The 27,955-nt window shown below is 40.5% G+C and overlaps 1 protein-coding gene across 1 annotated transcript; it reads right to left on the reverse strand.

Annotated features, from left to right (window-relative positions):
* PSMA3 (proteasome 20S subunit alpha 3) lies at window positions 1–27,658 on the reverse strand. Its single transcript, XM_023231362.2, has 11 exons — window positions 27,455–27,658; window positions 24,268–24,350; window positions 19,522–19,645; window positions 14,503–14,604; window positions 14,351–14,424; window positions 11,162–11,234; window positions 8,466–8,531; window positions 4,772–4,818; window positions 1,517–1,584; window positions 998–1,062; window positions 1–158 (listed from the first exon to the last, which is right to left on the reverse strand). The coding sequence occupies exons 1-11, from the start codon at window positions 27,473–27,475 to the stop codon at window positions 114–116; spliced, it is 768 nt and encodes a 255-aa protein (XP_023087130.1). The 5' UTR covers window positions 27,476–27,658; the 3' UTR covers window positions 1–113.
* Window positions 27,659–27,955: the final 297 nt, after the last annotated feature.

Below are 27,955 nucleotides of genomic sequence, written 5' to 3' on the forward strand. Positions count from 1 at the left end.
ATAGTTATAAGACAAAAATTTAATGAAAATTGGACAGTATGTATAATCCAGGGCTAAATAGTTACATTGGACTGGAGTAGAAATTTAAAATACAATAGATGCTGGAGTAAATGTTACATATTATCATCATCTGATTCATCTTCTTCCTTCAGCGATTCCTGTTAAGAGAAAATAGGTGTTTAAAATTGATTTTTAAAATTGTTATATCCCATACCTGTGGGCAAGTTAAGCTACAACAACCTGAGTTAAGTGGTTAAATTCCTTTACTTGTAACTGAATGAACAGTTCTAGAATAAGATACCCATGCAAAGATAATTAAGCAAATATTGCTCTAACATGCAATGACTGTATCTTTGATAGAATGTATACTTAAGAGGCCAGGTGCAGTGGCTTAAGTCTGTAATCCCAGCACTTGGGGGGCCGAAGTAGGCAGATCACCTTAGGTCAAGTCTGAAACTAGCCTGGTGAAAACTCGTCCCTGTATTATTGGTGAAACCAAAAATGCAAAAGTAGCCAGGTGTGGCGGCGTGCTCCTGTAATCCCAGCTACTGGGGAGGCTGAGGCAGCAGGATTGCTTGAACCCGGGAGGCAAGAGGTTGCAGAGCAGAGATGGTGCCACTGCATTCCAGCCTGGGTGACAGAGCAAGACTCCGTCTCAAAAAAAAAAAATAGAACATATACTTAAAAAGTCCTAAAAAACCTCTTTGCAATCTAAACCCCCCACAATTTTTTTGGAACCAAGGCAACTGTACCCACTAGAGATAACCTAGAAAATTTCTATCCTTAGTTCAACTGAACTATTAGTGATATTTAATAGAAGCCACCCAAGTTGATTTATATTATTCAACACATAATTTTGGTTAGAGGATTTTTTTTTTTTTTTTTTTTTAATTAGGGATGGGGTCTTGCTGTGCTGCTCAGGCTGGTCTTGAACTCCTGGGCTAAGTGATTCCCCGCACTGTACCTGGCCAAGAGAAGTTTTTGTGCTGTGGCTTACCTTAGCATATTTCTCTGCTTCTTCCCTTATATCTTTTGGAACAATTTCATGTCTTCCATTAGTTACTGTAAATTAAGCCACATATGTAAATGAATTTTAAATTGAGTACTGTATTGTAACTTGTAGTATACCATAGGATCTACCCAATCCACAGATCTGCCTCACCTAAGGTTGCAAAGTTGTACTATGAGTAATACTCAAAATATTTTAGTGTGCTGCTTCCACATGAGATTATATGTGCCTACATATTAAGTTCTTATGGAAATGAAAGTAAATTATGCTATAATTTATAAATCCTGAGCATTAATTTATAGCATAGTATCTTTAAAACCATGAAATGGATGTTTCAAAAAATAACCTGTTCACAACTTAAGTCAATTATTAAGCAGAACTTTCCCTTCATTTGGACAACCTAGTAAATTTGTTTTAGCTTTCATTATTTTAGAAAGGACTCTCAGTTGTAAATTAGCTGTGGTAGAGATCATTCCTAAGGCAAATAAATGTACAAAAATAACTTACATTCACCAACCCAGCTGAGTTCTAGTTCAAAAGCTTTATCCTTAACTTCATCATGTACTATGTAAATTCTAGAATAGAAAAGGGAAAGGTAAGATTTTGGTAACCTCCAAACATTGTAGTAGTTCACAGACCCATAGTCAGTACAAATTAGAATGTCCATCCATAATAAAATTATTTATAAAATTACACAGACACATTCTACATAGCATTTAACATTAGAGAAGACAAATTACACAGGGACTAAAATGAAACATTTGCTCTCCCAACAAATATTCAATATATTTAATCAACCCAAGTTCAGTTTATTTTTGCACATTGCTTTAGAGATACAACTTGGGTGGGTGCAGTGAGTGGCTCACACCTGTAATCCCAACACTTTGGGAGACCAAGGCTGATGGATCACTTGAGGTCAGGAGTTTGAGACTAGCCTGGCCAACATGGTGAAACCCTGTCTCTACTAAAAATACAAGAATTAGCTGGGTGTGGTGGTGGGTCCCTGTAATCCTAGCTACTCAGGAGGCTAAGGCAAGAGAGTTACTTGAACCTGGGAGGTGGAGGTTCCAGTGAGCCAAGATCACACTACTGCACTCCAGCCTGGGCTACGGAGAGAGACTCCGTCTCAAAAAAAAAAAAAAAAAAAAAAAAGATATAACTATAAAAGATAACTCATAAAGAAAATGGATTCACTAGGAAGAGGTATCATTAACTGTGTTTTAGGAAATTTATTTTTTGTCCCATTAATTTTAATATTTTTAAAGCCAACTAATTGGCTGGGAATGGTGGCTCGTGCCTGTAATCCTAGCACTTGGGGAGGCAGAGGTGGGCAGATCATGAGGTCAGGAGATCGAGACCATCCTAGCCAAAAGTGTGAAACCATGTGTCTACTAAAAATACAAAAATTAGCCAGGTGTGGTGGCACGGGCCTGTAGTCCCAGCTACTCGGGAGGCTGAGGCAGGAGAATCACTTGAACCCAGAAGGTGGAAGCTGCAGTGAGCTGAGATCGTGCCACTGCACTCTAGCCTGGGCAACAGAGTGAGACTCTGTTTCAAATAAGTAAAACCAACTAATTTATGTGCTTGCAATTATTAGTGGTCTCTTCAACCTGCAGCTTCTTGGCAGTAGTCTTTTTAAGCTCCTTGTCCATTTTATAATGGCTTATATGCCACATAACCTGGCCTTCACACTGTAGTACTTTACAAATTACAGCAAAGGAGGAGGCACTGTCATGCAACATATTAAAGTAACATAAAAAGTATCAAGAGGCCAGGTGCGGCGGCTCACATCTATAATCCCAGCACTTTGGGAGGCCAAGGCGGGTGGATCACAAGGTCAGGAGTTCAAGACCAGCCTGGCCAAGATAGTAAAGCCCCTCTCTACTAAAAATACAAAAATTAGCCAGGCGTGGTGGTGGGTGCCTGTAATCCCAGCTACTTGAGAGGCTGATGCAGGAGAATTGCTTGAACATGGGAGGTGGAGCTTGCAGTGAGCCGAGACCATGCCACTGCCCTCCAGCCTGGGCGACAGAGCGAGGCTCCATCTCAAAAAAAAAAAAAAAAAATCAAGAAATTAAGTACAGTAGCAGAGTATAGCTTTTATCTAATACTTTCCACTGAGTTACATACCTTACTTTTAGGAGGGTCTTCTAAAACCTTGCTATAATATGAGAGGATCTCAATTTTCTAGAACTAAGTAAAAGATAACATGCTGCTCCATTTTCTTAAATGAAGAAGGGATGGCTTTCCTAACATGGAACACTTAATAGATGACCACCATTATACCTAAATATAAAAGATGGTAAGAACTGATTTCCAGAAGCACTTCAAAGGATTGGTTCAGTGAAGGAAACAGAGTATATCATGATGAAATACTACACAATTCAAGGAAGATAACTGACTTCCTTTCTTAGCAGTTCTGCTGTATGTTGGTTCCTAATGTTGCCGTTAGAATGGCTTCTGTTTGCTTCACAACTGAAACTGGGAGGGCAGAGGGGAGGAGGAAGCAGGAGGGCTAAAGGCAATAGCAGTAATGATGGACCAGTTTATAAGAAACTAAGTGTCATGTAAATAGTATGTTTATTATACAATAGAGCCCATTGGAATTTTTTTTCTTCCTTGTATTGTTAGATGTAAAACCTGAGACACTACCGTATAGAGAGCTGATTGACTAGACCTTGTTCGTGTAGTTCTAATGTGGAATAGTTAGAGGTGTTAAGAATTATCTGAATATAACTTTTGAATCTAAAAAGCTGGCTACACAACGTGTTTTGTTGGAATCTTTGTAATACCAAATGTCTACACTCTTTTATCTAAAAGAATCAAAAAATTTTTGAAACATCACTACCCAGATTAATTGACTTTTTATTGCTTACTGTCTAAATACCTGTTACATATTAATAGTATTCTAGTTTACATACCTGTCATCAACTGTTCAGGGTTTCTTAAGCTAGTTTTTGAAATGTTTTGTAATACTGCTTTTCTTACCTTGTTATAGGAACTTTTATAATAAACATGAAAAAGTGAAACATATCTTTCCCAAATAAACATATTATGTAAATGAGCCAGCTTCGTGGATCATGTATGGAAATAATTAGTTGTAAACCTATAAAGTTTGTAAGCATTCTTAGAGGCAATCTAAGATTACTATTATTAGTACTTAAGAGATTTGAGAAGTTGGGAGCTGCTGGGCGCGGTGGCTCAAGCCTGTAATCCCAGCACTTTGGGAGGCCGAGACGGGCAGATCATGAGGTCAGGAGATCGAGACCATCCTGGCTAACACGGTGAAACCCCATCTCTACTAAAAAATACAAAAATCTAGCCGGGCGAGGTGGCAGGCGCCTGTAGTCCCAACTACTCCGGAGGCTGAGGCAGGAGCATGGCGGGAACCCGGGAGGCGGAGCTTGCAGTGAGCTGAGATCCAGCCACTGCACTCCAGCCTGGGCAACAGAGCGAGACTCTCTCTCAAAAAAAAGAAGTTGGGAGCTAACAAATTAAGACCCTAATGGTATATTATGTGTCCTTAACCTGTAACAGGAGTTTATTTTGTCAAAAGCTATTTTTCCCATCCTATTCATTCTACTAAAAAACGGGGCTTGAAAACATTTTCCTCCTTCGTGAGGCTTCTTAGAATGTTAAATTTACCTTCTAAAACACACTAAGTTATTTTACAGGAAAACAGCCTCTTAGGATTAATGTAATAGATATATGCAAAAGTCAAGTGAAATATTTTTGTGGATGGTAAGAAAAATTTCAACTTACATTTTTGCAACTTCTTTAACAATATCACGGCAGGTCATTTCTTTCATCTACAGAAAATAAAATGTATATTCATCAGAAGAACATTTTTTATTTTCACTTTTATACTCAGATATAAAACCAAGGAAAATAACTTGAAATCTGAAAAAGACCAGAATCGAAGTTTCCTGATTCATATTTTAATGTTTTGAAATTTATACGCCAGGCCAGTCTCAGTGGCTCATGCCTGTAATCCCAGCACTTTGGGAGGCCAAGGCAGCCGGATTGCCTGAGGTCAGAAGTTCAAGACCAGCCTGACCAACATGGTGAAATCCTGTCTCTACTAAAAATACAAAATAGCCAGGCATGGAAGTGGTGCGCCCACGTAATCCCAGCTACTCAGGAGGCTGAGGCATAAGAATCTCTTGAACCCAGGAGGCAGAGGTTGTAGTGAGCCGAGATTACGCCACTGTACTCTGCGACAGAGAGACTCCGTCTCAAAAAAAAAAAAAAGTTTATACACCAAAAAAGATATTCTGAGATATCCTATAGTTACCACTAACTTTGTGATAAAATTATAAAAATCCACAGCCACCTATAAATCTGAAGTTTGACCTGAAGTTTGAACGACTGGAGAAGACATCTAGATTTTCTTTATAGTCAATTTAGGATAATAAAATGCAAACAAATCATTAATGTCTACTATATGCAAGATACAGAAAGATGAAGGAAGGAGTAACAAATCATCCTTTGTGGAACTATTCAAAGCAAAAATGCAAAATACCAGGGAAAGCTTTGAAGAACCAAGATTTGAGCAGGTTCTTAGAATATAGATTGGATTGGATTGGATTTCAAGAGAGATGGAACGTATAAAGCAGAAGTGGGAAGCCAAGAGCTTTTATCCAAATTAGAATTAAGCATTCTTTCAATGAACACTTGGAAATCAAGGTAGAAAAGTACCCCTAGGGCCTAGCTGAGGAGTCTGTATGTCGTTAGGTTTTGATTGTAACCAGTGCAAGATTTTGTCATCAGACATACGGGTTTCCGAATAGACAGGCATTTCTGAACAGACATGACAGGATCAAAACAATGTTTGCGCAAACTGCCCTTCATCTATTGCGGATACATTGGGGGATGATGGAATATAGTGAAAGATAACAGGTGCTCATACAGCAGTCTAGACTTTAGGTGATTCAACTACTATATATTTAAGCTAGATTATCTTCTTTTTTTTTTTTTTTCAATTTTGAAATCTGGATGCTCAAGCTATGCCTGCACAACCACATGAGGAAGAAGGAACAATGACAACAACAAAACACTAAATTTAAATTTAAGAATACTAATCTTAGGAAATAGATAAACCATTATTTGGGTACAACTAAAGGCAAGTGGCACAGACTCTTAAAGAAATATTTTGGGGAAGAAAATGTGAACCTCGATAGTTTGAAACAGTTAAAAAGGCAGTGTAGAAATTGCTCAGGCAGTTTGATTATGGACTATTAGATGATACTTGGGTCTGATAATGGTATAAGGAGAATAAAGTATTTAGGGATGCAATATGCCTGCAGCTTTTTTCAAATAGTTTATAGGGGAGGGGGATGTGTAAGTGGTTAACTGAAGTCTAACTAGGTGAGTTTGTTGTAAGCTTATGATGTTTACAGTTCTTCATGTTAAATTGAGGGTGATCACAGGAAGGGAAAGAATACTGATCTTTAAATTTTTGCCCTTATTGGTTAAGTTCTGTATTTAGTGAATGAACTGCATCCTACAAAGTCAAACTTGAAAAGCACATTTTAATTGGCAAATATATTTTTACATATGTTTGTAAAGTTCTTATTTTTTGGTAAACCATCAGAAGAGAACAATGATACAGAGCGGGGGTCAGCAGATGGATTCTGTAAAGCATCAACTTGTAAATATTTTCAGGTTTATTAGCTGTATGGCTCTGGTTTCTATTCCCTGTTCCAAATGTTAACGTCTACTGTTGTATTTTCTAAAAGTAGCCATGGACTGAATGTAGCTGTGTTCCAATAAAACTTACACAATGGGCCATAATTTGTAACACCTGATTCACAGCATAATTTTGTCACAAACTGTAAGTGTTCCTCAATTAAAGTGATTTTTTTTCTTGATTTTTGTCTGGGACTTGCTGTTTTTCCCATTCCTTACTAAGATTTAACTATAGAAAGATAGTAACTGCTCTAAATATTCTAATTTCCTTTATTTTTTTGAGATAAGGTGTCGCTCTGTCGCCATGGCTGGAGTGCAGTGACGTGATCATAGCTCACTGTAGCCCCCAACTCCTGGGGCTCAAACAGTCCTCCTGCTTCAGCCTCCCAAGTAGCTGGGACTACAGGTATATACCACCTCACCTCGCTAACATTTTGTTTTAGGAGATAGGGTCTCACTCTTTTGCCTAGCCTGGACTTGGAACTCCTGGGCTCAAGCAATCCTCCCAACTTGGCCTACCAAAGTGGTAGGGTATTACAGCGGTAATCCCCCTCAACTAGTGTAAATATTCTAATTTTCAAATTTCCATATAATAGTATGGAGAGATGAAAACAAAAGGAAAAAAGTAGAAGATAGGAACCTAGCATCATACTAGTAAGTGTGCAATGGAAAAGAACATAGGTCTAAGACTCATAAGGTCTGGATACTGTTCAGAACCAGCTGATTCTGTGGTCCTGTGCAGTGTGTTTAATCTGCAGTTGAGCTTGGGCTAAATGACCTCTAAGATCCTTTTGTCAACTTTACTAAAATACGAAACAAATTAGGCTTTATAGATGGTTCTAGAACTCAGCATTGTATAAATGCCAAGTGCGAATAAATATTTTCTAGAAGCTGGTCTTAAATAAGTTGAATGAGTAATTGAGAAAGATTCTAGTGCAGCATTAACATTTACATGTATGTGAAATTTTATCTCACTTGAGTTTACCAAAACACTGATAAATTGTATGCCTGCTTTTTAGGCAAGTTTCTGACAGGTCATCAATAATACTGAAACAGTATCCATGAAGTCTTTAAGTTGATCAATGTATGGCTAAAAGGAAAACCAAGCTTTTAAGAAAACTTTTTCACACTAATAGCTGAATGTTGTGAAAAAAATAAGTGGGTAGTTGTAAGAGTATAGGCTAAAATTTATGCCTTATGTGGCTAGGAGCAAAGTTAAGAGAACCAGTGGAGCACAGCCAGACATAAAAGCTGTGTTCCAAAGAAAGAAATAATATAGGAAAAATATAACTTTTTAGTAACTCAAAATTTTAAAATTTTCAAACTAGAGCCCACGTAGATTCATAAATAGGTTTCAAGGATTTTGTGAAATCATATCAAAAGTTGCATTTTTCTACATTGAGGCTTTATAGCAGTTACTAAAAATCATAAAGGGATGTATAACACAACTCTGTAGATATGTTATCAGCTTTCACATTCAGTGACTTAGCAGCCTCATAAAGCTCCACTCTAAACATCAAACCACACTATATCCTTAAACCAAGCTTCTCCAGCCATGGGGTGCAGAGCCAAACACAAATTCAAACTTTAACACATTATGAGATTTTTTTTTAAGCTCATCAGCTATCATTACTGTTGGTGTATTTTATGTGTGGCCCAGGGAAGCCAAATGATTGGACATCCCTGCCTTAGACTGAAATGTCTGTGGTGATAAAATTTCACTGCATTAGCATGACAATGTAGTAAAAATTCAAGCATTAATTATTACCTGAAGCTTCTCTATTTCCGTCTTTGCAGCTTGCCTGGCTTTGCCAATGGCACAGCCCCAATAACCCTATTTAGAAAAAAAAAATATATAGTCACTGAATTAGTATGCTATATATAATTAATGACTGACTACTAATGTTTCTATTTATAACCTAGTGAAAGGATGTTAAATGACTTTTAAAAGCAAGTATGGAAAAATATAGTCAAATACATTCTGATGAATGCCAAAGGACTAAAAAATATTAAAATACCAAACAATTCTAAAACTACCTCTATTTTTAATAGAGGTATATCCAAAAATATTTAATGAGACATTTTGGGGAACATGAATGGGAAAGATTTTAGCACTATGACAATGAAAAATGAAATTATATATTCCTGAGACACAGAAATAAAGTTAATTCCTATGAGTTCAATACTCTAAACCCCAATGTTTTTATTCTGTAAATTTTTTTAAAGAAAAGGATGCACAGCCGGGCACGGTGGCTCATGCCTGTAATCCCAGCACTATGGAAGGCCGAGGCAGGCAGCCCCTCAGGTCAGGAGTTGGAGACCAGCCTGACCAACATAGTGAAACCCCGTCTCTACTAAAAATACAAAAAAATTAGCTGGCTGTGGTGGCAGGTGCCTGTAATCCCAGCTACTAGGGAGGCTGAGGCAGGAGAATCACCTGAATCTGGGCGCCAGAGGTTGCAGTGAGCAGAGACTGCACCACTGCACTCCAGCCTGGGCAACAGAGTGAGACTCCATCTCAAAACAGTTAAGAAATGGTAATAATAGGCTGGGTACGGTGGCTCACACTTGTAATCCCAGCACTTTGGGAAGCCGAGGCATGTGGATCACTTGAGGCCAGGAGTTCCAGACCAGCCTGGGCAACATGGTGAAACTCCGTCTCTACTTTTAAAAATACAAAAACTAGCCAGGTGTGGTGATACAGGCCTGTAATCCCAGCTACTTGAGAGAAGCTGAGGCACGAGAATCCCTTGAATCCGGGAGGCAGAGGTTACAGTGAGTCAAGATTACACCACTGCAGTCCAGCCTGGGTGACAGAACAAGACTGTCTCAAAAAAAAAAAAAATAATAATAATAATAATTTAGGGAAAGCTCTTAGAAATCACATTTAAACCTTCTCTTTAAAAGGGAAGGCAGGGCAAGGTGGCTAACGCCTGTAATGCCAGCACTTTGGGAGGCCAAGGTGGGCGAATTACTTGAGATCCAGAGTTCGAGACCAGCCTGGCTAACATGGTGAAACCTTGTCTCTACTAAAAATACAAAAATTAGCCGGGTGTGGTGGTGCATGCTTCTAATCCCAGCCTACTCGGGAGGCTGAGGCAGAATTGCTTGAACTGGGGAGGCAGAGGTTTGGCGCCACTGCACTCCAGTCTGGGCGACAGAGCAAGACGTTGTCTCAAACAAAATTAGGTCCAGTGCGGTGGCTCACGCCTGTAATCCTAGCACTTTGGGAGGCTGGAGTGGGCAGACCACTTGAGGTCAGGAGTTGGAGACCAGCTGGCCAACATGGCAAAACCCCATCTCTACTAAAAATACAAAAATTAGCCAGGCATGGTGGTGCATGCCTATAATCCCAGCTAATCGGGAGGCTGAGACAGGAGAATCGCTTGAACCTAGGAGGCAGAGGAGGTTGCAGTGAACCAAGATCGAGCCACTACACTCCAGCCTGGGAGATAGAGTGAGACTCCATCTTAAAAATAAATAAAATAAAATAAAAGGGATGACATGGCTGGACATGGACGCTCATGCCTGTAATCCCACCACTTTGGGAGTCCAAGGCAGGAGGATTGCTTAAGGCCAGGAGTTTGAGACCAGCCCTGGGAACGTGGAAAGACCTTGTCTCTACAGACACCAAAAAAAATACAAAAATTCCCATGCACGGTGGCATAAGCCTGTAGTCCCAGTTACTTGGGAGGCTTAGGTAGGAGAATCGCCTGAGCCTCGAAGTTAAGAGGCTGAAGTGAGCTATGATTGTGTCACTGCACTCCAGCCTGGGCAAGAGTGAGGGGAAAAAAAAAAAAAGACGTTAAATAGTTTTAAGACAGTGTAGTAAAAAAGGAAAATCACATATTCAAAATACTATATGCACTGTATAGCTTTTATAAATAACATACTGAAAACAAATCTTTTCTCTGCCTCATATCGGTTATTAGTGATAAACAAGAAAACGTGGTTGGGCACGGTAGCTCACACCTGTAATACTCCCACTTTGGGAGGCCCGGGTGGGTAGATCTCTTGAGGCCTGGAGTTCAACACCAGTCTGGCCAAAGTGGCAAAGGCCTGTCTCTACTAAAAATACAAAAAAATTAGCCAGGTGGTGCACACCTGTAATCCCAGCTACCCAGGAGGCTGAGGCAGAAGAATCGTTTGAACCTGGGAGGCAGAGGTTGCAGTGAGCCATTGTGCTCACACAACTGTTGTTAGACCAACATCAGATCCAGCGTGAGCCATTGGATCACGCCAGTGTGTTCCGGCCTGGGTCACAGAGTGAGATCCTGTTCCACCAAAAAGGAAAAAAAAAATGCTGTTGGACAAGAGGTTGTTGTGTAAAAAAAAAAAAAAAAAAAAAAAAAAATCCTTGAATGAGTTTTTTTTTTTAATTTCATATAATCTTATAATGAGATTAAATGCTAATGAAATACCATTAAACTAAAATAGAATTTCAAATGATTCAGAAGTACTCACGTATGAAACACCCGATGGGTCAATCATGTAGAGCTGCGCACCGTCATTCACACTGTAAGACCCTAACATGAAACTGCACAAAAGTATACAAACAGCTTCAACCACGGCAATAACATCAAAGTATTTTTGAAAAAATGATTAAAATGCAATTATATTTTGTTTCTGAGATAAATTACTAATATACATATAACTCATAGTACTTTCATACAGTGGTTTCAAATAATTAAAACTAGTACATACTTGAGATTATTCAAAATTCATGTAGCTTTGTTTGTTTGTTTAATATTAATCTTTCTGATTAAGGTCTCCTAGAAAGTCTAGCAGTACAGGGAAAGGAGTAATGATAAGATAGATGAAAATCAAAACTAATGAGAGGGCCCAAAAAATAAGGCATAAACACAAAAAGGTCAAGGGAACAAAATTCCTGGCAGAGAGTATACTGAATCCATGTGAAATCCTTCCCACCCTTCATTCTATTTCCCAATATCCTGCCAGTCATTTCTCTGCAATAATCAGAATTGGTTCAGTGTATTTTTCTATGCTCAACAAATTAGGCTATTAGTTGATTGTATGAAATACTGATTTTCTGAAATTGCAACACACAGTGGGCACTGTTTCCATGAGTTCTGCATCTGTGGATTCAACAAACCACAGATAGAAAACTTTCAAAAAACATTGCTTCTCTACTGAACAACTGTGATTTTCTTGTCATTATTCCCTAAACGATACAGTGTAACAGCTATTTACACTGTATTAGGTATTGCAAGTAGAGATGACTTAACATATACAGGAGGATATGCACAGGTTATATGCAAATACTTAACCATTTTATATGAGGGACTTCAGCAACCTTGGATTCTGGTATTCATGGGAGGTCCTAAAACCAATCCCCCACAAAAACCAAGGGATGACTATATTTGCCTTAGAGTAGAAAAGAAACCAGCATCATCTTACACATCATCTCATATGCGGAATATTTTTAACTATTCAATTTCCCATCCCTACTGTCATTTCCATCCATCTTCTACCCTGATATGAGACTTATCCTTCAGAATATATAGCTCATTGTCACTATTTTAAAGCCTTTTAACATTTTCTTTGCTGAAAATCAGCATGGAACACAGACTTTTACATGACTGGACCCTTCCTACATCTTCAATATCATCTCTAAACCTCATACTCTACACACCAAGCATACTTAACTATCTCTGGCCCACATATTTTCATACCAGTTCCTGTGCTTGCAACTACCAAGTCTCCCTACAGCTCACACACTTTTCCTTGCCTCCTGTCCAGAAACAGTCCGTTCCCTAATTGTTGTCCCTTTATCATATCACCTCTAAGATTTTATCAGTGTGACTTCACACCTGTGTCTCCACATCTATGACTAACTCAGTGCCCAATAGATGTTTACTGAAAAAGTTCTCTCTGGCCCGGCGCAGTGGCTCAAGCCTGTAATCCCAACACTTTGGGAGGCCAGGGTGGGCAGATCACTTGAGGTCAGGAATTCAACACCAGTCTGGCCAACATGGCAAAACCCCGTCCCTACTAAAAATAAAAAAATTAGCCAGGCGTGGTGGAAGGCACTTGTAGTCCCTGCTACTCAGGAGGCTGAGGCAGGAGAATGGCTTGAACCTGGGAGGCAGAGGTTGCAGGGACCCGAGATCGTGCCACTGCACTCCAGCCTGGGCGACAGAGAGAGACTCCATCCCAAAAAAAACAAAAAAAAGTTATGGGAAAAAAAAAGTTATCTCTACTATTTTTACTCCCTTGAAAAGAGTAGAGAAGTTTGATGAACTCAGAGCTCAGTTGAAAGGTATTCTACATAGTCTGAAAACAAAGTGTTTCATAATGTAATTTAAGTGAGAGGCTTAAGAATGACTAATGTCAGCCTGGGCAGCATGGTGAGACCCCATCTCTACAAAAAAAAAAAAAAAAAAAAAATTTTTAATTAGCCAGGCATCGTAGCCCATGCCTGTGGTCCCAGCTACTTGGGACGCTGAGGTAGGAGCATCGCTTGAACCAGGAGGTGAAAGCTGCAGTCAGCCATGATGGCACCACTGCACTCCAGCTCAGGTGACAGAGCAACTGTCTCAAAAAGTAAAACATAAAACACTAATGTAACATTACCAATAGAATAAAACTCAATTTTTCTTTAATATCTGTCTTAGTAATTAAATATGACTGATGATAAACAACTCAAAGGTAGGACTACAGCTGAGCACTCAGATGTTAGTATATGCACTATTTTGACCAAACATGTTTGACTTTTTTTTTTAAGTCATAAGCCAAACATGTCTTTTCATTTTAGAAAAATCTAGTCATAAGTCTTCTCTGTGAAGCCAAATTTGAATATTTATACCTATTCCAGGTCTTTATGCAGCTGAATCCCCACTTCACCCCAAAATAAAATATCAGCACTTTAACAGAAAGAAAAACTGGGCTTAATGGGAATTGTGAGATGTAATTTTGTATGGACTAATTACTGACTGCCAAAAATAATCTCCATTTAATAGCATATTACCTACAGGCTTCAAGTATATCAGATGGAAATTAATGAGAAAACTGAAGTATAACTGGCTGCTTAATGTTAACACAGCATATATTTAAAATTACCTAAGAATATCAGGGACTAATACCAGAGAGTTTATTATAATCAGATTAAAGTCATTGTTATCAGTTCCTTGTTTTATAATCACTTCAGATCTATATAGTCCTTTTCACTATTCAAACTTTTCTTTTTTTTTTTTTGTAGAGGTAGAGTCTCTATTGCCCCGGCTAGAGTACAGTGGTATGATCACAACTCACTCACTCCACCGTTGAACTCCTGGGCTCAAATGATCCTCCCAAGCAGCTCATAAGTAGCTGTGAGTACAGGCATGTGATATTGCACCTGGCTAAATTTTAAATTTTTTTGTAGAGACAGGTTCTCACTATGTTGGCCAGGCTGGTCTCATACTCCTGGGCGCGAGGGATCCTCCCACCTCAGCCTCCCAAAGTACTGGGATTACAGGTGTGAGCCATGGCACCCAGCCTCAAGTAGTTTCTATGTACACTGTTTAATAATTGCCCTAATACTTCTCGATAAGAGTTCCTATTTTTAAGTATGTAAAAGGCTAAGATGCTGGGGAACATAATAATTATCTATAGTACAGATCTGCCTTTTGAATAATTCACAAAATTTCATACCTGCAGCCGAAAGGTCTAACAGCACTGTAGAGTGTATATGCATGCACATACATGGCCACTCTGTCTGCAAGATGCTATGGAGGGAAGCAGAAGAGCTTATTAATAAACTTCTATTACTGTCCAAAAGGTTTCTCAACATGTTATCAACTTACTTTTAGTGGAATGTTGTAGCCAAAGTTAGATCTAAAGTTGGAAGCTTCTTCTCTTGCTATGTCTGCTAAAGAACGAGCATCTGCCAACAAACCTGCTACTGCCTGAAAAAAAAGCACCAATTTACTAGAGGAACACGTTCCTATCACAAATCAAAGTTTGCAATTATTATAGATTTACTAAATTTTTTTTAACAAGTATTACCATTCAAAATAAACTTTTTTGGCTTAAAGGCTCTCTACAAGGCATTCTGATGCTTGAGTATGAAATTATAATTTAGAAATTTACCAAGTATAACTTCATTGCTTTGTCCAATGCTCATATTCAAGACTATTTCTTTTTTTTTTTTTTTTTTTTTTCTGTGACGGAGTCTCGCTCTGTTGCCTGGGCTGGAGTGCAGTGGCGCAATCTCTGCTCACTACAAGCTCCGCCTCCTAGGTTCGCGCCATTCTCCTCCCTCAGCTTCCCTAGTAGCTGGGACTACAGGCGCCCGCCACCACGTCTGGCTAATTTTTTTGTATTTTTAGTAGAGACAGGGTTTCACCATGTTAGCCAGGATGGTCTCGATCTCCTGACCTGGTGATCCACCCACCTCGGCCTCCCAAAGTGCTTGGATTACAGGCGTGAGCCACCGTGCCTAGCCAATATTCAGGACTACTTCTATCATAAATCCTCTTCCCCTGATTTACTACCTCATTATAAAGAAAAAAAACCATGGGTCTTGGTCAGATTTCATCTTTTTTTTTTTTTTTTTTTTTTTGAGACAGTCTCATTGTGTCACCTAGGCTGGAGTGCAATGGCGCCATCTGGGCTCACTGCAACCTTTGCCTCCCAGGTTCAAGGGATTCTCCTGCAGCTGGAATTGGCTAATTTTTGTATTTTTAGTAGAGACACAGTTTGGTTTTGCCATGTTAGCCAGGCTGGTCTTGAACTGCTCACCTCAGGTGATCAGCTTGCCTCAGCCTCCCAAAATGTTGTGATTACAGGTGTGAGCCACCGTGCCTGGCCCAATTTTGATCTTTTCTCTAAAGTTATTACAGGGTGAGGATATCTAATCCAAAAATCTGAAATTTAAAACATTTCAGAATCTGAAACAAACAAAAAACAGAACTGCAGTTACTGTGTATGTGCCGAGAAGCCCTCAGACACTGTAGTGAAATCACATGTTAGTGTGGCATATTTTTCTGTTTTCTTTTTTTGAGACAGAGTTTTGCTCTTGTTGCCCAGGCTGGAGTGCAGTGGCGCAATCTCAGCTCACCACAACTTCGGTCTCCTGGGTTCAAGCTATTTTCCTGCCTCAGCCTCCGAAGTACCTGGGACTACAGGTGCGTGCCACCATAGCCCGGCTAATTTTTTTATTTGTAATAGAGACGGCGTTTCTCCATGTTGGTCAGGCTAGTCTTGAACTTCCGACCTCAGGTGATCTGCCCGCCTTGGCCTTCTAAAGTGCTGGGATTACAAGTGTGAGCCACTGCGCCCAGCCTAGTGTGGCATATTTTAAGTTTGGAGAAAAATGTCCAAGTAGTTCAATTTGAACATTAGATCATTTTACTACATTCCTTTCAATGCCTTCACATCTTTCAGAAGCTAGGCTGTTAGTGGTTGCTATGAAAAAAAGTAAGTACTGTGCAAAAATCAGTGTGAGACAGGAAATGACAGTGGCTGCATCCAAAGTTGGGAAGTTGTACAGTGTACATACTAGAAATGTTGATTGCTTAAAATGAAAGAAAACATTTTAATTTTTAAATAAAAATATTTTTCACTATATGTGTATTTTTTTAAAAAATGGCTAAGTTTTTAGGATGTAAACACTAAGTTCTTTGGACCTAAATACTTAAAAACGAAACCATTAGGTATTTTTAGCCTAGAGAAGCCATGAGAAAAACTACTGGGACACTTATGGTATCATAAACCAACCAAATTTGAAACCCTCTAGCCTAGGACAGTTACAGAATTTAAAAGTGGTATCAAAATCTTTAAAAGCCTTTTTTTCTATGCTACCCAGTAATAGTAATAATAATTACTAAGAGATACTGAGCACTCATTACATGTTAAGCATTTTACATAATAATTTTTAACCTCACAACTGTATGTGCGAAGTACTATTATCACCCTTGTTTTGCAGACAAGGAAATGGGTGTTTAGAATAACTTCCCCAAGGTAACCCATGCCAGTAAGTTATACCACTTAAAGAATCTTCTATTGCTTTAGAGAAAGCTTACTGTAAAGTCACGTAATTCTCAAATCACTTGAAGATGACAACTGTGGAAGGAGGGAGGATATTAAGCCTTAATTTTCTCCAACCCTCCTCAATGTCTAATGTTGGCCGGACACATTGGCTAATGCCTGTAATCTCAGCAACTCAGGAAGCTAAGGCAGGAGGATCGCTTGAGCCCAGGAGTTCAAGAGCAGCCTGAGCAACACAGCAAGATCATATCTCTTAAAACAAACAAAAAGTTATCCAGGTGTGCTAGCACACTTGTAGTCACAGCTACTTGGGAGGCTGAGGCAGGAGAATCACTTGAGCCCAAGAGCACAAGGCTGCAGTGAGCTATGATCATGCCACTGCACTCAAGCCTGGGCAACAGAGCAAGGCCTGCGTGTGTGTGTGTGTGTGTATTTATGCATAATTTTTTTCAAAATATAAACTTTTTCTATTACATAAAAGAATACAAGATCACCTCCTACTAGCTAGGTTACAATCTAGCACATTTCATCAAAACATACCAGTTTCACTGGCAATAATAAATCTGTTCAGCATGATTCTTAGCAAACTAACACAAGAACAGAAAACCAAAAACCACATGTTCTCTCTTATAAGTGGAAGCTAAATGATGAGAATTCATAGATACAAAGACAGGAACAACAGACATTGGGGCCTACTTGAGGGTGGAGGGTGGGAGGAGGAAGAGGATCAGAAAAAATAACTATTGGGTCCTAGGCTTAGTACCCAGATAACGAAAAAAATATGTACTACAACAACAAAAAAGTCAAAAGAAAAGGTATATATACATAATGGAATACTGTTCATCCTTTAAAAAGAACAAAATGCTAGGCTGGGCGTGGTGGCTCACGCCTATAACCCCAGCACTTTGGGAGGCAGAGGCGGGTAGATCACTTGAGGTCAGCAGTCCGAGACCAGCCTGACCAATATGGTGAGACCCCGTCTCTACTGAAAATACAAAAATTACCTGGGTGTGGCAGCGTATGTCTGTAATCCTAGCTACTGGCGAGGCTGAGGCAGGAGAACTGCTTGAATCCAGGAGGCGGAGGTTGCACTGGGCTGAGATTGCACCATTGCACTCCTTCCTGGACGACAGAGTGAGACTCCACCTCAAAAAATAAATTAAAATATGGCCGGGCGCGGTGGCTCAAGCCTGTAATCCCAGCACTTTGGGAGGCCGAGACGGGCGGATCACGAGGTCAGGAGATCGAGACCATCCTGGCTAACATGGTGAAACCTCATCTCTACTAAAAAACACAAAAAGCTAGCCGGGCGAGGTGGCGGGCGCCTGTAGTCCCAGCTACTTGGGAGGCTGAGGCAGGAGAATGGCGTAAACCTGGGAGGCGGAGCTTGCAGTGAGCTGAGATCCAGCCACTGCAGTCCAGCCTGGGCGACAGAGTGAGACTCTGTCTCGAAAAAAAAAATTAATTAATTAATTAATTAAAACAAAATCCTGTCATTTGCAGCAAAATAAAGAAATCTGTTCAGGAGAAAAATATTGAGATAAAATAATCTTTGAAGAAGAAAAAAAATTAGCTTTATGGTTTATTGGTTATACTTTACCAGTACCTTTTGTGTTTGTGTGTAACATTAACATTTAGATGTAAGAAAGCTATCAGCTGCACGATGTGGGTCATATAAGGTGTCTTTTCATTTAGAAAGGGCTCTGGAGTAACACGCAGACCCAAATTTGAATCCCAGCTTTTCTTTACTAGCTGTGCATCTACTTTTTCACCTGTGAAAATGGCATTAGGCCGAGCGCAGTGGCTCACGCCTGTAATCCCAGCACTTTGGGATGCTGAGGCGGGCGGATGGATCACTTGAGGTCAGGAGTTCAAGACCAGCCTGGCCCACATGGTGAAACCCCGTCTCTACTAAAAACATAAAAATTAGCTGGGCATGGTAGCAGGCACCCATAGTCCCAGCTACTTGGGAGGCTGAGGTAGGAAAATTGCTTGAACCCAGGATGCAGAGAGTGCAGTGAGTTGAGATGGCAACCACTGCAATCCAGCCTGGGTGACATAGAGAGACTCTGTCTCAAACCAAAAAGAAAAGAAACAAAATGACATTGATATAACCTTCACTGGGTTGTCAAAATTAAACAAGGTAATTTATGTAAAGAGCTCCCAGCATAGAACCTAATATACAAATATTCTCCTTCCTTCCTTTCCTTTTCAGGTGGCAGGATTAGAATCATTTCATTCTTTTTTTTTTTTTCCCCCCGGTATTGGTTCTTACTAAGCCAAGTCTCCCATCTATATAGGGTAACTGCAGTATATACCAGTAGTGTATTTATGGCTGGGCTTGCAATTTAGTCCCTCACAACTTAGATACCAACTGCATGAATAACTTATTTCAGTGATGCCCTATGAAACTATTATGGATGTGTTCACTTTTCCTTTTCATTAAACATCCTTTCCTGATGTTCCACCTCATATAAAGGTGTTTGCTATCTGATGGCATCTTTACTGTGACAGTGATCCCCACAAGAGATACAGAAAGCTAAAGATTCTTCACCTCTCAAGCATATGCCTTCATCAGTGATGTGTGCTGCCAAGACCTCATTTCTATGGATACTCCCCAGCCCTCTCCCTCTCCTGCTCTTCTTTCAGCAACTTGGATTTTCCCCCATCACTAATAAGGTTATGAGAATACTGCCTTTCTATTTGACAGTGAACTGGACCAATGCAGTAACGCGCTCTGATTACTTTTGTGACTGCACAGTGATCTATTCCAATCAGTTACTTCAAAAGAAACTGGACAAGACAAAAAGGAACATTTTAAAACATGACCTTACCATTCCAACATGCCGATCAACATTAAAAAGTCGTTTGTTGGAACCTTCTTCATAAAGTTTAGAAAGGACTAATTTTTCTACCCCAAAGACAACACCATCTTTGCATCTGATTCCAATAGCTGTACTGAAACAAGAAGAAAATCAGTTTTTTAACTGAAAATAAACTTCATAAACTTAAGTTTAACAAAAAAAAAACAAAGTAAGTAACATTTAAGGCATGCCAAATACCTTAAAACATTTGAAAACCAGGAAGAGAAAACACACTAAAGTGTAATAAATACATTAAATCCATATATAAATATCATGTGACCCTCCCTCCAGAATCTAGTACATCATTTGACTAAAAATATATTAATATATAAGTATAAAAATGCTAATGAAACACAATATGGCGCAGTGTCTGACTTATGATAATTACGTTATAAACAAATGACATAAATTCATGTCCATCAAAAATGGTACATAACGCCAGGCACGGTGGCTCAAGCCTGTAATCCCAGCACTTTGGGAGGCCGAGACAGGCGGATCACGAGGTCAGGAGATCGAGACCATCCTGGCTAACACAGTGAAACCCCATCTCTACTAAAGAAATACAAAAAACTAGCCAGGTGAGGTGGCGGGCGCCTGTAGTCCCAGCTACTTGGGAGGCTGAGGCAGGAGAATGGCGTGAACCCGGGAGGCGGAGCTTGCAGTGAGCTGAGATCCGGTCACTGCACTCCAGGCTGGGTGACAGAGCGAGACTCTGTCTCACAAAAAAAAAAAAAAAAAAAAAAAAAAGGTACATAACAGACATATAAAAGACAGGTTAGATACAAACTTAAAAGTTAACAGTGATTGCTCTGGGTAGAAGGATTATGATTTATTCTTCCTTTTGCTCATCTCTTTCTTCCAGTTTTCCCATAATAAACATATTGCTTCTAATAAGTATATAAGAGAATGAAATACATGTTCTGCTACAACTGTTTAAAATAAAAAGATCTTAAAATAACCTCTTAAAGCCAGGCATGGTGGCTCACGCCTGTAATCTCGGCACTTTGGGATGCTGAGGCAGGAGGATCTCGGAAGCCCAGGAGTCCAATACCAGCCTGGGAAACGTGGCAAAACCTGGCTTAACCAGGCATGGTGGTACACGCCTGTAGTCCCAGCTTCCTGGGAGGCTGAGGTGAGAGATTGCTTGAGCCTAGTTAGGTGGAGGCTGCTGTGAGCCAAGACTGCACCACTGCACACCAGTCTATGCAACAGGGTGAGACCCTGTCTCACACACACACACACACACACACACACACACACACACACACACCCTCTTAAGTAAAATGTGGAGAAATTACATGTTGCCATTTCAAGATGAAAATGTGTTACACTTTATTGTTCTGTTCCTTTTTGATAAAGGTAGTTCTGATTGGAAACAATAGAGACAAAATAAGCAATGCTTGATTGTACAGTTTTCTGGTAAAATTATCTCAACTTTCTCTTCTTTTTTTTATTTTAAAGAAATGGAGTCTTGCCATACTGCCCAGGCTTGACTTGAAGTCTGGAGCTCAAGTGATCCTCTCACCTTAGCCTCAGTAGCTGGGACTACCAGCACAACTTCTCAATTTTGGGTAACAGCATCACCAAACTCTACATCCTCCAGGTTGAGCTTCTATTTACTATTAATTTTTTTTCTTCAAAATTTCCTTCATGTCCACTTCTTTACAATAATTATACCAGCATTGGGATCCTTATAATTTCAGGCCTACATTACTACAGCATCTTTTCTACTTCTCTAATCCTATTTTATCTAAAGACCAGCCTAATTGCTAGCTTTGTTTCATTTTGCCAGTCATAATCTAAAAAGGGATCCACAACCTAAAAAGCAGGAGAATTGTGTCATTCACAGGTCTCTTAAAATCTGATGAAACTATGGCATTTCTTCCCAGAAAAATGAACAGATGCACACAACAAATTTTCTAAGAATTGCTGACACTCCTTCCCCAACACTTTAGGTCTCTTCCATGGCTCCCCTTGCAAGTTTAAACTCCCAAGAGTCTGGCAGAGCCCCCTGAGCATATTCAATTTCCTGTTATAAATTCTGTACTGAAGTTACCTGTGTCAACCTTCAAACACCTCATGTTCATTTTTGATTCCATGTCTTTGAGGTTATCCTGGATGCTAGAATACATTTCCTCTTTACCACTGCTAATTTAAATGAATTTCCCCAAAAGGTTTGCAAACTTACTTGAACTCAAGCTCTACAGGTCAGAATGTAACCTCAAGATTTTGGAAGGCCCAAGTGAGAGGATTGCCTGAGGCCAAGAGTTCAAGACCCATCTGGCCAACATTTTGAAACCCTGTCACTTTTTTTTTTGGAGATGGAGTCTCACTCTGTCTCCCCGGCTGGAGTGCAGTGGCGCGATCTTGGCTCACTGCAACCTCCACCTCCCGGGTTCAAGTGATTCTCCTGTCTCAAACTCCCAAGTAGCTGGGATTACAGGAGCACACCGCCACACCCAGCTAATAGTTTGTATTTTCAGTAGAAACGGGGTTTCACCGTGTTGCCCAGGCTGGTCTCGAACTCCTGAGCTCAGGCAATCCACCTGCCTCAGCCTCCCAAAGTGCTAGGATTACAGGCGTGGCTCACGCTCAGCAGGAAGCCTGTCTTAATTATCTCAACTCAACATCTTCCTCAATGTTTAAAACATTCTTGAAAATCTGGAAATCTCTGAGATCCTCTCAGGCAGTCTTCAAAGTCAATTATTTTCAAAAGAATTCAAAGACTTCGGCTGGGTGCAGTGGCTCACACCTATAATCCCAGCACTTTGGGAGGCCTAGGCAGGTGGATCACTTGAGCTCAGGAGTTTGAGACCAGCCTGGGCCACATGGTGAAACCCTGTCTCTACAAAAAATTAGCCAGGCATGGTGGCACATGCTTGCAGTCCCAACTACCTTGTGGGGCTGAGGCAGGAGAATAGCTCGAGACCAGGAGGTTGAGTCTGCAGTGAGCTGTAATCACACCACTGCACTGCAGCCTGGCTGACAAAGCAAGATCCTATGTTCTGCCCCTAAAAAAAGTTTTTTTTAAAAAAAAAGGAATAACAGGCTGGGCGCAGTGGCTCACGCCTGTAATCCCATCACTTTGGGAGGCCAAGGCAGGAGGATTACTTGAGCTCAAAAGTTCAAGACCAACTGAGGCAACACAGTGAGACCATGTCTCTTTTTCAAAATAAATAATTTTTTTTTTAATAAGAAACTATTATTTGTTCAGTTTTGGTGTAACAAAGACAGGTTACATAGATTGTTAAAAAGAAGAACTTTTAGGCTGGGCACGGTGGCTCATGCCTATAATCCCAGCACTTCAGGAGGCCGAGGCAGGTGGGTCACCTGAGATTGGGAGTTCGAGACCAGCCTGACCAACATGGAGAAACCCTGTTTCTACTAAAAACACAAAAATTAGCTGGGTGTGGCGGTGCATGCCTGTAATCCCAGCTACTCGGGAGGCTGAAGCAGAACTGCTTGAACCCAGGAGGTGGAGGTTGCAGTGAGCCAAGATCGCGCCGTTACACTCCAGCCTGGGCAATAAGAGCGAAACTATGTCTCATTATAAAAAGAAAAAGAAAAAAAAGCACTTTCCTCACTTTTTCTCTTTTTGAGACAGTCTCTGTTGCTTAGGCTAGAGTGCAGTGGTGCAATCTTGCCTCAATGCAACATCCATCTGCCATGTTCAAGCGATTCTCCTGCCTCAGCCTCCCAAGTAGCTGAAACTACAGGCGTGTGCCATCATGCCCGGCTAATTTTTTTATTTTTTTATTTTTTAGTAGACACAGGGTTTTACCATGTTGGCCAGGCTGGTCTTGAACTCCTGACCTCAGGTGATCTGCCCCCCTCAGCTTCCCAAAGTGCTGGGATTACAGAAGTGAGCCACCACACCCAGCTGCATTTTTTCTTCACTCAGGAAAAAAACACATTTGTTTTTAAGGTTTCAACTTTTAAAAATATTTCATCTTTGCATAAATCTGACTTTTTAAAAATGATATTTAGGCTGGTCGTGGTGGCTCACACCTGTAATCCCAGCTCTTTGTAATCATGAGAAATATAGGACTGGGGCTACTCTTTGGGAGTGCAAGGCAAGCGGATCACTTGAGACCAGGAGTTTGAGACCAGCCTGGCCAACATGGCGAAACCCCGTCTCTACTAAAAATGCAAAAATTATCCGGGCATGGTGGCACATGCCTGTAATCCCAGCTACTGGGGAGGCTGAGGCAAGAGAATCACTTGAACCCAGGAGGCAGAGGTTGCAGTGAGCCAAGACCGTACCACTGCACTCTAGCCTAGGTGACAGAGTGCGACTCAAGTCTCAAAAGAGAAACAGACATAGAAAAAATCTTTGCTGAATCGAACATGTGACTAACTGCAAAAGACATTTAAAACACAAGATGTATGAGACATAAAAAATAACAAGGTCACAAACCTAATGGCCAAGGAAGCCTATGATACAAATCAAGAATTTGAAAATGGAAAACAAAAAGATGATAATGAATGTGATTTTATATACTCTGCAACATGGATAATCTAAGTGGATAATCCTGGAATCAACGAGAAATATAGGACTGGGGTTCATGGAAAACATCTGGCCTAGAAAGAGATCTAGAAATGAATAGAGATTTGGGGACATATACTAATTTGTACCAAAGTAACATAACAAAGCCTAATCACCAAAAATATACAAAATAAAAGGAGACATGTAATACCTGGTTAAATGTTTCTTACCTACTATTTTCCACAGCCTTCATAGCATATTCAACTTGAAAAACTCTTCCATCGGGAGAGAATGTAGAGGCTGACAGGTCATACTTAAGGAGAAAAGGCAACAGTAAGCTTGTATCTTTGGCAGTAATGACCATACAGTTTCTTCCCCTCTAAATGGCTTAAGCATCAGGAACATGTTATATCCCAACAAAGACCTTGCTTTCAAGAATGGAAAGGGAAACTTGTCAGAGCAGCAACAGTAGCTAAGGTAAAGCTATGTACCTTAGATTTCAGCTATTGAAGAGTAATGGATACAAGTCCCAGATGAAGTCAGAACACTTTTCACACAGATTACAAAACTCATTTTTGAAAAAGATTAATATGGGGCAGTAGAACCACCACTGGAGTTTGAACATTTAAATTTGTTTTTTTTTTTTTTTTTTTTTTTTTTTGAGACGGAGTCTTGCTCTGTCGCCCAGGCTGGAGTGCAGTGGCCGGATCTCAGCTCACTGCAAGCTCCACTTCCCGGGTTCACACTATTCTCCTGCCTCAGCCTCCGGAGTAGCTGGGACTACAGGCGCCCGCCACCTCACCCGGCTAGTTTTTTTTGTATTTTTTAGTAGAGACAGGGTTTCACCGTGTTAGCCAGGATGGTCTTGATCTCCTGACCTCGTGATCCGCCCGTCTCGGCCTCCCAAAGTGCTGGGATTACAGGCTTGAGCCACCGCGCCCGGCCTGAACATTTAAATTTGTAACCATAACTCTGCAGTTAACAAACTAAAAGACTTCAAACAAATCATTTGGCATTCACCAAGCACATAATGAGTATCTATTATGTTAGTCCACTACATGGAATACAAAGGTGATCACTCATTCATTAAGTCCTTCAATTTCAAATCAGACATGAATCTAGGTGCTAGAGATACAGCAGTAAATCAGAAAAGGCACTAAGATGAAAATAAAAGACTAAAGCAATGGAAGGAACTACTACAGACTCCATCATCAGGGAAGGCCTTCTGGGGCAGGAGTATTTAGGCTGAGTCAAACCTAAATGACAAGAAGCTAGCCATTTAAGATATGAAGGAAGAGCCTTCTTGGCATTTGGCACAAAGATCTTAGGGTAGAAATAAGGCTACCACAGTCAAGAAACAGAAGTAAGGTCACTGTGTCCCGACCACTGTAAGCAGCAGAAAGAAGAGTAGACTGTGTTACAACGTGAGGTAGCTGAGGGTCAAATTATGTTGGGTCTTCCAGGCTGGAATAAGGACTTTGTATTTTATTCTAAATGCAACGAGGAATTTAAGCAGCGGGAGTGGTATGATCTACATTTTAAAAAACATCATTCTGGCTTTATGTGGAAAATGAATTCTAGAGGGAACAACAGAAGCAAAGATAAGGTGTTCCAAAGATAGTGGTACTAGCTTAGACGAGAGAAGAGGTAGAAGGGAATACTTTTTCAGAGTATAGAAAAAAAATAAAAATAATAAAAATAAACTTGCGAGGCCTGGCGTGATGGCTCATTCCTGTAATCCCAGCACTTTGGGAGGTCGAGGCAGGCTGATCACGAGGTCAAGAGATCAAGACCATCCTGGCCAACATGGTGAAACCTCGTCTCTTCTAAAAATACAAAAATTAGCTGGGCGTGGTGGTGTGCACCTGTAGTCCCAGCTACTCGAGAGGCTGAGACAGGAGAATTGCTTCAACTGGGAAGCGGAGGTTGCAGTGAGCCAAGATCGTGCCACTGCACTCCAGCCTGGCGACAGAGCAAGACTCCATCTCAAAAAATAAAAAATAAAAAAATAAACTTGCTAAAGCGTTGGTTCTGGAAGTAAAAAAAGGAATTAAAGATGAATCACAGATGTTTTCATATGACCATTCACTGAGCTGAAGACTGTAGTAGATGCAAAATGGCAAGGTAAGGAGAAAACCCAGAGCTCTACTTTGACATGCAGTACAAAATAAACTATCAAATGGACAGACATGTCAAGCAGACAAACAATTATTCATATCTGGAGTTCTTGGGAGAAATGAATACAGAAGATAAGCCTTCAACAGTGGTACTTTCTGAGTCTGTTTCCTGATCTGTTAAACCCAGATCATTAACGCTACCATTGCTACTAAAATATCCCACATGGTTATATTATCAAGTATTCTTTAAAAGGTTTGTAGAATGAAATACTATTAATTGAAGGTAATAATATAATTGCAAAGTCAGTTTGCTACAAGATTATTGAGCATTTATCTAAGAAAAGTATGGCAGAACTTTAGCATTCATAACCGAATGGATTAAACCATTCCAGACATAAATTGCCTATTATTAAATTTAGAACACTAGTACTTGAACTTAAGGCTGAGCATGAGAATCTTGTTAAGTAGAAATTGAGGAACTGAGAAAGTATTCAGTAACTCTAGTGCAAATAACCAATAAATCTTGTAGAAACTGTATTTTCTATATAGAGAAGTACATAAAAGGAGTAAACTGCACATATACATACGTTTAACAAAGGAAAGCCAAACAAGTTAACAAGCCCCACTGCAAAATCCTCAACAGTCTATCAAAAGCCTGAAGCTGTTAAGTTCCTAAGTAACCATTTAAACGTTTACGGAATAAATGCCTACAAGTGCTGTTAGGTACTTTGTATAGGAAAAACAAGGACAAAGGAAAAACTGAAGGATTCATCAGATTTAGTTATTCAGATCATTTTTATTATTAGTTCTGTTCCGACAGGGTTTCCAGTGACTCTTTAGCACACTTAAAGACAGAGAAGGCCCGTGAATCAGCAGCAACCTGGGAACTGCAAACGCAGTCCACAGAAAGCACGATCTCCAGACCGTGGAATCCCAAATCTCACTGCCTCGGTGGTTCTCAAGAGCACACACTATTTCAAGCCCCACGAGTTTCCACTTTCGGTTTCCCTAAGTGGCTGAAGAAAGTGACTCAGCAATCCAAAGCTGCTCCAAACCTCACTGCGGCGACGCCAAGCCGGCTACACCTGGGCTGAAAAGCTTCAGGAGTCATGGTCACCTGAGACGCAGGCCTAGCATATAGGGGATAAAGACGACCGGTCTCCAAACAGCTGCAAGTGGCCCACCCAGCCGAAGGCGGTCTCAGAGCACCCAGGGTCCGCGAAACCCATGTGGTCTGTCCGAGTTCCCTTCAACCCCAATCCTTAGGTTAAACTATCACACCCAGAGACAGCGAACTCACCCCGGTGCCGATTGAGCTCATCGTGCTAAACCCAACGGGACTCGTAAGGATTCCAGGCCTAGAGCGCTTCCCCTACACCACAGGATGCCGCAAACTAGTAACAGACCCGCTCATTGGCTGCACGGCCAACCAATAACCTTTTTCTCTGTGGCTCGTTCCGCGGCTCCGGCCCCCAGAACCAGGGGTATTGTGGGAAAGAAGCGGTACGCGAGAGGCTGGCGGCGCGCATGTTCAGAAGCAATGGAGGCGGGGTTGGGGAAAGCAAAGGCTCCGCCTTCAGTTCCCGTACTTTGAGCTTTTTGGCGTCGTTTTCTCTGAGAAGCTGCTGTATTCCTTTCCTAGGAATTATTATTTATCTTTTTATATTATTATTCCCTTCTCGTCACTGTATTCTTTCTTTAAGCAAAAGGGAGAGATGTTCGTATACTCACAAAGAATAGAAAAAGCAGTAGGGGCGAAGTAACCTGTCCTTCTCCGCGTCCCCATCCTGACCCAGAATCT

This window comes from Piliocolobus tephrosceles, chromosome 6, assembly GCF_002776525.5.
Source record: "Piliocolobus tephrosceles isolate RC106 chromosome 6, ASM277652v3, whole genome shotgun sequence".
Taxonomy (NCBI): Eukaryota; Metazoa; Chordata; class Mammalia; order Primates; family Cercopithecidae; genus Piliocolobus; species Piliocolobus tephrosceles.